Genomic DNA, 12,338 nt, shown 5'->3' with positions numbered 1-12,338 from the left:
CACTTTGAATTTGATTATGTGTGGAGGAGAAATTCCTTAGGTGGTGGCTTCGAACAAATTCACCTAAGTCTCAAAGGGGGCACACCAAGATTTCATTGGATTCTTGTAAATGATTTTTCTCTTTTTAAACTTATAAATAGGTATCAAAAGGGTGTTTCCCACGAAAGAAATAGCTTAGTGATTCCGTAGCATTCTGCAAGAGGATAGAATGCATAAGAATAGTTCTTATTCTAGGAGAGAAGGAACTTGGAAGGAGCATGGAGTACTCAAATGGGACCCTTGCATTGGGATTGGGGAGTATATAAGGAATGATGTGCAGTGTGCAGCGAAAGGCATGTATGATTCGATGTGGGACACGGCCATGTGTGAAGGTAACCCAACAATAAGAGTACTCACAAGCAATGTGTGAAGAGAGAGAAAAAAAGAGGGGTTCAAAGGCCAAGGAGTCAAGGACGAGTTGGAGGCGCTTGTGTGGCCAAGGAAGGGGACCTTTAAAGACAAGTGGCAATGTGTGATAGGTAGGTACGTTGAAGGAGGGGGTTTGTTGAGTGACACGTGCACGAACGGTGGCTATTAAAAATAGTGGAGGGGAAACCCACCACTTCTTTCAAGGCTTTTGCAGACATCGCCTTCCCCTCGTGCCCCGCGCCGTTTACCTGACTCCAGCACGCGTGCCTCTTGCCATAGCCATGATCCATCGCCTCTAAATCCGTTCTAGTTATTCACACGTTTCACATAAACAATCCATTGGTTCTCTTTTGTCTCTTGCAGCTTCCTTCCATAGTTTGTTTTGTAGTCTCTTTTGTCCCATCCTCCGCCTTGTCTCACACATTCTTTCACCTCTAGTTGCTCCATGTCGCCCTCCTACGTCTACCTTCTCACTTTCTCTAAGTGACTCTACTTCCCTCTCTTTAGTATGACCTGGTCTTTGCAGTCATAAATATACAAATAAGTCTAAATAACCTAAGGGTAGAAGCTTGCCTTCTCAAGCAGTAAGCCTCGTTCATTTACCTTTCCGTCTCCAAAATCACACAGTATCACACAGTTATCCTGTACCTTGACTAAGTGTGCTTTGTTCTGGACAAAACAATAACCCTTTACATGCTCTTGCAGCACAAGAGTAAAATAGATCCTGGCTATTTTAATGATCAACCATAATTAACCTATTAGCAATCTCCTGATTTAAATAACACAGGACTAAGAACGTCCCCACAGGCGGTAAAAGAAAGTTTAAAGGTGATTACCTTCCTTGTTTCTTAGACAAGTATTATATAGTTAAGGAATGGCTTGAGTGCAGCGGTCATAGTAAGCTTTACGGGTCACCTTCATTCAGTTGCAACAGCTAGCCCTAGTGAAAATATGAGAAACTAGTAACATTGTAGTGTTTAAAGCCGGCTGCTTGTCCTTAGGTTCATGAGCATGGAAAGTGTTTTACTGACGTCTTAAAGCAAGGAAGACTTAATTAGAGGGCAGTTTCAGTTAAAATCTGAGTAATGGCCAGGGTATATACTATATATGGATCAACTGCATGACAAGTTAATGTTGTATTTTGCAGGGGGGGTTTTGTATGGAGATTGAACAAAGAGGTGAGGGAAGCCGAGGGACGCATGCCCACATAGGTCGAGTGTTGATTTTTTTAAGGTTAAAACTATAATTAAACCTTTTCTTTCAGGCCGATAAATTGATGTGGAGGGTCAATTTCGTTGGTGTCGTGCAGTTTGGGATATGACACTCAGTGGGCAAGATAATCTGCATGATTCTTCTGGAGTTAATAACCATATAGACAAAAGAAGATTAATTAGCCAAGCGCCTATGCCATCACAAGAGGATGTTGAGCTGCTGCAAAAAGAAGAAGAAGAAGAAGAAGTAGAGGAAGAAGAAGAAGCCACCCTCCTGCATATACAGAAAAGCCATGCCGGAGATTTTCCTGATCATAATCATCAATCCGGCTCCGACGTGAGCGTTGCTTACTTCTCCGGCGACTCCGATCTCACGGCAGAACAAATGGGTAGTGCTGAAGAAGATGGTTCCAAAAGCAGCAACTCCAACGCCCCCCCCTTACCTTTTCAACCAGCCTCACGATTAGCTGCCGGAACTTCTGAAGGTTCCTTTCCACACCAGCCTCAGCACGACAACAGCAACGTTGACGACAAAGAGAAGAGACAAGCTTCGCCGACATCTGCAAGAAGAAGTACTTCTACTGCCGCCGCTAGCAATCGAATTGGCTTCCGTGAATCTGACCGCTTTTCTGCTCCGACAGTCTCATACCCCATGCATGGACGTACGACAGAGAGATACCTGGGCTCTATGCTGGAATATGTTGATTCCGGCAGAGAGGAAAGCTGGCTGGAGCTTCGCCTCGGCTTTCCGTGTGGGGTGGCAAATTTTGAAACAAAGGGAGAGGAAAGTGGTAGAGACTGTACAGTCGAATCACCAGAGTCTGGCTTGGTGACCCTGCAGCTGCTGCCTGAGAAGCCTAAGGTGACGGAGCACGGTGCCTTCATGAAAATGCCGAGAAGCCCGATGAATCTGTCGGAGATCTCTGCCGGATCTAGTCATTGTGGCAATATTCCGCGACCAATTCCTTCCACGTATCACCCATCTCCAGCAGCCTTCTCTGCGATGATGAACCGCATCCGCGGGCCTAGATTCGATGGGAACCGCCACTGTTTTGCAGTTGATCATGAGCGGTTCGTAGCTAGCCAAAGCAACGATCCAACGGCTGCTTTTCATCAGTGGCGAGCGCCGGAAGGTGGCACCGGATTTTCTTACGATCAGGCGCAGCCTCAAGTTGTCTATGCAGATCGCGCTTTTCTTGATGATTGGGGATCGTCGGAGGTCATCCAGGCGGCGCCGATGGAACAGGCAGCGGCACGCTTTGTGTCGGAGATTCATCGGCCGACAGCGGCATCGGGGTGGCCTTCCGGAGGCGGCAGCCAGGGAAGGTGGCGTTTGTCAAAGGGTATGGCGACAGAGCAGATGCCATGGAAGGGCATTGTGAGGGGTTCAACGACAGAAACGCATAATATGCATGAGCAGAGAGTGCCGGAATCTGTGGGACGGAGCTTTCCTAACTTGGGGGAGGGACACCACCGAAATATCACCACGCCGCCGCCGTCACTTAATCCCGGCGTGAATCACCGTCTCCGCCTCTCCATCTCGCCATTAGCGCGCCGCAACGCGGGGCTCTGGTTATCTCTGGAGGCAGCTCGATCTGGGTAAGCTCACTTTAATCCTAAGGCCAATTTTCTTTCTCCACCCAACCATAACCTAGCGCGCCTTCTTGTTTTTGCAGTGACAACGATGATTGTGAAGAGCTTTCTCCCATGCACAAAATATACCTGCGCATCAGGTGCGTAATCTACGACTGTCTCCCCCAGTCACGGTTTGGTTTATAATTTCTTGCTGCTAATTACTAGGGTTCTTGCTTACGTTTTATGCAGAGACGAAAAGATGCAAATTTCGGTCCTTAAAAAGTACCTGATGAGCAAGCTTAGATTATCAGGAGAAGATGAGGTATTCCTTTTACTCTTTAGCCGATCGAAATAATTATGAAGTTCATTTATAGTCCTTATACATAAAAAAAGAGAGCATATATAGTTTGCGATGGCTATACTGTTTGATATTTTCTTTCTTATTGCAAATCTAAATATTGCTTGTAAGTGCAAATCTAAAGCTTGTAAATGCAAATCTAAATACTCTTACAGGTTACTCGACCTTAATAGACATGCTAAAGTGTGTCCACAAATCCACAAAAGTCTGGACACACATTACAAGTTACTAATGCTTTAAAAGAGATATGCTAAAGTATGTCCGACACACTTTACAAGTTGGATGCTAGATTGAAGCCTAATAAGTACACTATTACTATTTCTTGAACACAAGCTCCATTACTCTGGAAATATTTGAAGAGAAAAGTGAAACTATTTTAGGACATCGCATACTTGGTCTCAAAACCTATGAAAGAAGGGTATACTTTGATAGTGAGGAGCACATATAAGTATTACATATTCTTGATCCACAATAGATGAGTTTGTATAATGTATAAGAACAAATCGCATGTACTTGGTCTCAAAACCTATGAAAGAGGAGTATAGTTTGATAGTGAACATGACATATTAGTATTACACATATTGTTGATCCACAACAAATAAGTTTGTATCATGTATAAGAACAAACAAGGTCCTATCTTTGGGTGGCCAGTATGCAAAGATCTACTCCTTCATTACTCCTTTTATGTAGCTTCAATTCTTATCAAGCTAAGTTCCTTAACGTCTCTTACTAATTCGATTCCATACATCCTCAAAAAGCCGCACCATTAAAAATTTACCTCTGTCATCAATGGGACTTGTTGTGTGTTACAATAGATCACAAATGGGTGAGCAAGACTTGTTGGGTTCTATAATGGATCACACATGTTACGCATGCTAGCTGCCACATTGTACCTTAGGTTGGTTACATTAGATAATCTACACGTACAATCTACATGTATATCAATCCATGTATCGAAATGCCTAGCTAGTGATTTCCCATGGGCCTCAATCAAGATTGGGTTGTCTAGTGATGGATTTTTTTGGTAATTAAGGTGTTTTATTTATCACAAGGGGATGGTAATAGGCCAGTCTATCTATCGTGTAAGTTCATCCCAGAAGAGGAGATCATGAAGCAAGTAAATGAGCTTCTTCATGGAATGTTTCTATCGGTGTGCATAGGGATTAACTATTGTGTCTAACCATACAAAATTATCTATTTATTTAATGCTTGAAGATCAACTACATTTGAGCTTAAATTGTCTTACACTCAAAGTCGATGACATGAAAATGCACATATTTATGAAAACACAAAAATGTATTGTGAGTTAAAGATATTCATAGAATTAACACGAAAAAAATGACATAAAATATTTATAGATTACCTAATTATGTTGTTATAAATTTTTATAGCTATTTTATGGGTGAGATAATGGGGTATGGCGATGGAGGAAGCAGACAAGGATTGGCCTATTTAACAAGTGGTCCAAAAAGCAGATGACACCAAAATATGATATATCGGATTGTGCTGGAATTAGCCATAAGGGATATGAAGCATTCTATACAATTGTCGTAGATGCACATACGAGGAAGGGTTTATTGCTCGACCTTTGCTGCCAATTCCATACAATGTTACCATGGCTAAAAATGTATGATTTTGAGTGTATATGCCATATTTGGTGGTCATCATTATGTCCAAGATTCCATGTCTTTGTTAGAAGTAAGTTACTACCATTATGATGAGTTTAACAACCTCTACTTACACGGGTTTTCTCCACTCAACATGGATATTATGGCTTGGAATGGTTGTTTTAAAACCTTGACAAGGATACTTTGATTAACCATGGATACTATGGCTTACCATGTCAACAACCACACTATCTATATTTTGTTAACAACCTCTACTTAGACATGGTCGCCGTGCATACTATGGCTTTTATTAACCATGGATACTATGGCTTGCCATAGTAGTTGTAATAAAGATTTTTTTCACTTGCACATATACACATTGGTGTTTAGGCAAATAGGCTTTGTCCATGGGCCACTGTGGATATATTTTAGGGCAAGTGGTTATATTTTAGGGCAAGTGGTTATATAAGTCATTGCTATTGTATGCCTTTTGACTTTATTACTCTTTTATATCTTTTGATGACCTTTATAACATTGCACCCTAGATCTTTAACTTTTCTCCCTAATTCAGGCTAATCAAGACTAATCTAGGCTAAGCTAGTCGAAATATCTAGGTTAATCAAGATGTAGCTTTCTTTCAATGGTGTATGAGAGCTTTGCTTTTGGTAACTTTGCTTTGATCTTGGCAATTTGGTGTTGATTTTGTTAGTGATTAAGACTCACTCATTTTCGGATTAAGTTTTACATAGTTTTTCAAGATTTATGTTATCTTGATTTGTGTGGATTAGTATTGAGATTAGTGTTAATTAATTTTTATTCTATTTTTAAAAATCCTATTCTCTAAGTTTTGTATATAGTTTCTTGATTAGTGTTTCTTCTTACCAAATCTATCCATGAACCCTAGTTTTCTTTGACATTTGCCTAGTTTATGGGGAATCTTGGCAATTTGGAGTGAACTGTTGGGGTTGCTACACAAATCTTAGTGCAGAGCTCATCAAGAAAGGGTATAAATTATAGTTTTATTGTAGATTTATGCAAAGTTTGTTGTGTTATAATAGTCACTAGTACATATGGAAAAATCTCACGACATTCGTAAAATTCCTCTTCCTACATCTACATTAATTCAACCATGAAACTTCTAAGTTCCATTTCTTTCTTTTTACTATCGCTTCCGTCATATCTATGCAAGACACCAAATATCTTCCTCTTACATACAAACCCATGTGATTTCAAATACCTAGCTACTTGTTTACATCTAGGTATTTGTCTCTTCTACCCTACTTCAATGGGTTTAGCTTCCAAATTTGCATCTTCCCATGTATGGAAACTTACTTCATCCTTTAACTTGCAACACCCTGTTGGGAGTTGAACCCAACCCTTCTGGTGTAAGCACCAAAGCACAACTGGTGCTCGGGCTTCCATATCTTCATACAAGGGTCAGTAACAGTTTAGAGTGGAAAAGGTAAAACATAAAAGAAAGCAAACTTAAAAACTGATCTATGTAAAAAGTTGGTACCATTAAGCTATACAAAGAGAACAATATTGCAATACTAGCAGGCAACCAATGGTTGAAGTTAGTACAAATCGTTACTTGAAGTGTAGTATAGCAATGTATTATTAACCACAAGGTGGTATAGTAACAGAGAGGTTTCACACCTTGGTTTATACAACTGGAAAGGTATTCATCAGTTTAACTATAGACTTGATGCAGCAATAAGAAACACAAAATATGTGCATGCTATCCCCGACAAAGCGGTGGTTTTATTGCGATGTTCGACAATGCAATCGGGCAATATGCTGGGTCAGCCGTCTGGGTTTTAGTATCCAACACTCATACAGAACGAGAGAAAATATAGACATATATGGTGGCCATGGCGACCTCGCGAATAGGCATACAGAGAGGGAAACAACACTAGGATAACAAAGGAGATGGCATAGTGCATGGCAGAGGATTACGCGGAGACCCAGCAAAGAAGAAGTAAGCAGCCGTAAGCATGCAACCACTAGTAAGGCAGCTTCATTTCAGTTGGATACACAAAATCAGGAAGTGAAAGCTGGATCTTCAGGGAGTATGTTAGAGCATTCAGTTCAGGGATGGATCATATGCATCTGTTGACAAAGGCAACCTTGGGCCATTTTCATTAGGTGGTTGATATATGCTACCAGATTTGCTATCCAATAGGAATGCTTTGATATTTATTCACACACCAAGCAGTCGAGCCTTTTGTTCACCTCCATTGTTCAGCTCCATGCGGCCAGCCCATTGCACACACCCACAAGTAGAGCCTACTTGTTCACCTCTAGGTAGCTAGCCTGCTTGTTTACCTCCGGGCAGCCAGCCCGTTGGTGCCCCACCAAGGATCCAAACAGAGACGAGATCGTGCAAGTTCTACGTCACCGTTCAAGTACTACATCACCGTTTGAACAGGATCACCATTGCAACGCTGAATGTAGGTACAGAGGAAGCTGCTCCAAAGAGCAGGGGTACTACATCACTGATCAACCCCTCTCAGCTGAAAGAACAGAGGATTTTGAAGCAACCAAAGCTAGGCATGTTTTCAAGGGATAGGAAGGCTTCCTTCTGCCAACCACATCATGGGCTTCCTTGCAATATTTCCATCGTAGCGCACTTGAGAGAGATCCATAGTCGTGCAGTAGTGCCATCATAGCTTGCACACAAGCTCAGCCAAGCACCGAGAGCAGGCCGGACACAGTCGGAGCAGTAAATTCACATAGTCGTGATGTCGGAGCTTTAAGCATAGTGCAGTTTTAAAATAATGAGGTCGTTGAAGCAGTAAAACGGACACAGTCGTCAGAGCTTTAAGCATAGCACAGTTTTTAAAAAAACAAAGAAAAAAATATACATATAATGCAAGCAATGGGTGGCATCACTGAGCTCAAAGAACTCTCAACCCACTAGAGAAGGCCAGTGGTTCTACCAACAGAACGAGAGATGCAGTTTTTCTGTAATCTAGTGTTGGCGTCATTGAGCGTGCGCAGCCTCAGCCCACTAGAGGAGGAAGCTCGACCACCATACAGCTAGTGTGAGCTGCCGTGAGGAAGAAGAAGTAAAAAAATTTTGAAACCTTTAGCCCTATAACCCTAACTACTACCTATTTTACACTCTCCCTTACTCTAGAGGTTTTCATCTTTTCACACACTCCTCTTTCCTTTTCTTACCTTGGTATTCACACACTTGGAGTATTTTATGGGAGTGTGTTTATATGCCTTGGTTTTTATTGGTAATTGTTCACACACTCGGTGTGAGTTCCTCGTGCATCGCTAGCCCTTTTCACATGCCTAGCGTATTGAGGGCAGGCTTTGGGGCTTTTGTAGACCTTGTTCCCAGCTTTGAGCATGTTGGTGTTGTTCACACAAGAAACCATGGTTTATTACTACTACCTTTTTGCTACTCACCATGTTCCTTTCTCTTTGGTGCGATGACATCATTTCGTCACTCTCAATGATTGGGGGTGCATGTGTGATGCTAGGCTTCTATTGGGGATCCTTTGCACATAGTATCATGGACTAGATCAGATTATATATCACTTTAGTGACTTTGTGCATACATTTGGGGCATCTAGACATCAGCCACACTGGATTCTTCAGCATCATCTACCTCTCATGATGAGGAAATAGCCCATTCACGCGAAAGATTGAGGATGGAGTTGTAAAGTTTATTGAGTACAAATGCTCATTGTCTATGAGATGAGGTACATTCTGCAATCCCTTGACTCTTTGTCATTATGATACTTCCTATAGGTAGATGGGTTAGTTTTTCTTAGTTGGGATTTCCTATGGTCACTTTTTTAAGTATCCTACATTCTTGAGTAGTCGTGATTATATTACTGAGGTTGTATACCACATCGGCATAGATGATGACGATGATGCTGTATCTCATATAGATACTTATGTTGATGTATTGCACACACACATATGATAATATTAATACGCACATGCACATGATGATAGACATCCACATGATAGTATTAAAGGTGGAAGGTGACAAAATGTCTACATGGACAAGTCTTGAGTGGCACTTAGAAGCTAACCTTGGCTTGAAGATATTGAAATGTATGGATGCAAACATGGAGCAAGAACAAAACTCACATGTTTTTTATAATTATTATATCAAATTTGATGTAGAGATGAAAGGGGGGGGAGGGGAGGTGCACTACAACAAGCGAAGAGCATAGCCGTGAAAATTTCAAAAGGATCTATAAATGGAAAAAAATATCACGCGGCTACAGCAGTGTCAATAACCACGTGTACAACAACGTCAATAACTATGTGTATAGGAGCAAAATAGTTGTGTGTATAGTAAGCATTTATAGAGCAGTATATATAGCCACACGTGGCTATAGCCGCATACTATCTGCAAAAGAAAAAATCGGAGACACAATGGGAGAGATTTGTGGTGGGGACATGTGTTCCCACAAATCTCCCCCATTCTGTCTCCATTTTTTTTAAATCACATTATTTATACTCTAGTTATAATAATTAGAACACTTAAAACACAAAAAATAATTATAATAAGCCAAAAATATCATGGATTATATTGTAAATTTCAAATTACATAGTTCATTACACCTAAATCTTAAAGTACATTTTGTTGAGCTCGTTGCACTAAATCGACAAGTTGAGTATGAGCTGTTGTTCCTTGTGTAGAAGAAATAAGATAATTATGACTCCACTCTGTGATTACTTCAAAAAACTTCTCTTGGGCTTTATTGATTTCTTCTTGAGTGTAACCACAATGCTGTATGCATCTTCATCATTTTGGTACATGAGCAGCAATAACATGTTATTGTTTATCTTCATTAACTTTTAAGGTCTAGCCATCAAAAATAAACCTGCACAAATGCATTACATTGAGTAAGCATTGATGGATGTATAGGGTTAAAAGCATTATTGCATTACTACATATGGCCTATGTATTAAGATTTAAGCATATAGCTTATGCATTATGCTTAACGTCCTCTTAACGTCCTTATGCCCAAATGCCCTTACGGCGTACACATTATGGCGTACACATAAAGCTTTATGCAAGCTTCTTGCATATACTCATAAACAGTATCTCCACATGATGTACAAGTGTTCGAGTTCTCATCATCATTACAAAATGCTTTCCAATTCGTTCTCCCCATCTTTATCGTCCTTTGGTTGGTGATGAGATTCCAAACACTTGTAACATAATGTAGAGAAATTAATCTATTATCATATGCAAGTAGCTTTATGCAAGCTTATGCATAGAGCCTATGCTTTCCGCTTGCAAGCCTATGCATAAAGCTTGTATACATAGAGCTTTATGCAGGCCTAAATTAAACCTAAACCCGGCACCCAAGGATTAAATAAACTTAGAACTTGCATAAATAATTTAAATAAAAAGAGAACTTCAAACTTAGAGCTTAGAACGTAGAACTTGAAATCCTATGCAGCATAAAGCTCTCAGCGTATGCATAGAGCTTGCAATAATCTTTATGCAAGCATAATGCATAGAGCTTTATGCATAGCTTAGCATAGAGCTTGCATAAAGCTTGCAAGCCTTTGCATAGAGCTTGTAAACTTATGCATGAATGTCTAAGCCTATGCATAAAGTTTGCAAGCCAATGCATGAAGCTCTAAGCCTATGCATAGAGATTTATGTAAACCTACGCATAATTTAGCTTGCAATCCTATGCATAGGATTTATGCATAGAGCTTTCAAGAAGCCTATGCATAAACTTTATGCAGAAGCCTATGCATAAGCTTTATGCAAGCCAATGCATAACACATTATGCAAGCATAATGCTTAGAGCTTTATGCATAGAGATTGCAATCCTATGCATAGATCTTGCAAGCCTATGCATGAAGCTCTAAGCTTATGCATAGAGCTTTATGCAAGCCTATGCATTAAGTGTGCAAGTCTATGTATAGTCTTTATGAATAGAGCTTGTAAGAAGCTTTATGCAAGCCTATGCTATATAGAGCTTTCAAGCCCAAACTAAACCTAAATCCGGCACCCAAGGGTGAAATAAACTTAGAACTTGCATAAAAAATTAAAAGAAAAAGAGGCTTTATCCCTTTTTGTGAAGCCAAAGAAAACGCTTATGAATAAAACATAAGATTAAACAAAGTGATTAGTGCATGAAACATAAGATTAAATAAAGTGAGCTTGCAGGAAGCTTTATGCATAGGCATTATGCAAGCCTATGCATCAAGCTTGTAAGAAGATTTATGCAAGCCTAATGCATAGAGCTTTATGCAGAGCCTATGCAAAGATTACATAAAGCTGCAAGCCTATGCATGAATCACTAATTCCATACATAGAGCTTGCAACCCTATGCATAGGCTTTATGCATAGAGCTTGCAAGAAGCCTATGCATAAGCTTTATGCAAGCATATGCATACAGTCTATGGACAAAGCTTTATGCAAGCCTAATCCATAGAGCTTTATGCATAGCCTATTCATAGACCTTGCATAAAGCTTGCAAGCCTATGCATAGATCTTGATAGCATATGCATGAAGCTCTAAGCCTATGCATAGAGTTTTATACAAGCCTATGCATTAAACTTACATTAAACTTTCAAGTCTATGCATAGAGCTTGCAAGAAGCTTTATGCAAGTCTATGCATAAGATATCAAGCTCAAATATTATGGATATGCGTGAAACGTCAGGATGATATCTCTACACATATGTCATTAGAATGGTTGGTGAGATTATAGGTGATATGTTACCTCAAGGGGGTCACTCATAAATATATGTGTAGCACATGGGTTTAACAAAAAGGGGTTTTTTAATTCCATTTTTTACATACATAAGGGTACCATTTAAAGGGGATATTTATAGATTGAATATAAAAAGGGTGTGTTTTATTCATGAAAATTTTACAGATAAGGAGTTTTTAAATAAGTTCTTGAACGCACGTGATATACACAGTTTTACATAATAGTGAACCTTCCGAGTATGTTACCTATGGTTTACAGGTTATGTGAGAGCCACTTTGGTTCATTAGAGTTATGGCATAGTCATAGCACCAGCGTATGTAGTCGAGTTCATGTTATGCACCAACCAAATGGATGCTATAGTAGTACAATACTTTTCCCATACAGTATGTGCTCTTATGTTTATGTAATGTTTATAGAGAAGAGAAGAGAATATAAAAAAAAATTAGACATCCATCTCTCTTTTGTGCTTG

At 40.0% G+C, this 12,338-nt stretch overlaps 1 protein-coding gene across 7 annotated transcripts in view; it reads left to right on the top strand.

The window, feature by feature from the left end:
• Positions 1-605: 605 nt before the first annotated feature.
• Positions 606-12,338, top strand: part of LOC147631984 (uncharacterized) — a 35,918-nt gene continuing 24,185 nt past the window's right edge. For 3 of the 7 annotated variants that reach the window (XM_086808520.1, XM_086808524.1, XM_086808526.1), the window contains exons 1-5: positions 607-1,236; positions 1,556-1,619; positions 1,718-3,218; positions 3,296-3,352; positions 3,444-3,516. In XM_086808520.1, the coding sequence (XP_086664646.1) occupies positions 1,568-1,619; positions 1,718-3,218; positions 3,296-3,352; positions 3,444-3,516 (1,683 nt within the window). In that variant the 5' untranslated portion in view covers positions 607-1,236; positions 1,556-1,567. Of the gene's footprint in view, positions 1,237-1,555; positions 1,620-1,717; positions 3,219-3,295; positions 3,353-3,443; positions 3,518-4,943; positions 5,588-12,338 lie in introns of those variants that run through there. The other 4 variants (XM_086808525.1, XM_086808521.1, XM_086808522.1 and 1 more) reach the window with 4 other exon arrangements.

This window comes from Cibotium barometz, chromosome 14 (assembly GCF_041138505.1).
Source record: "Cibotium barometz isolate CiBa-2024 chromosome 14, ASM4113850v1, whole genome shotgun sequence".
In the NCBI taxonomy this organism is placed as follows: Eukaryota; Viridiplantae; Streptophyta; class Polypodiopsida; order Cyatheales; family Cibotiaceae; genus Cibotium; species Cibotium barometz.
Note: the sequence above shows the minus strand (reverse complement) of the source record. Positions and strands in the feature narration are given on the sequence as shown.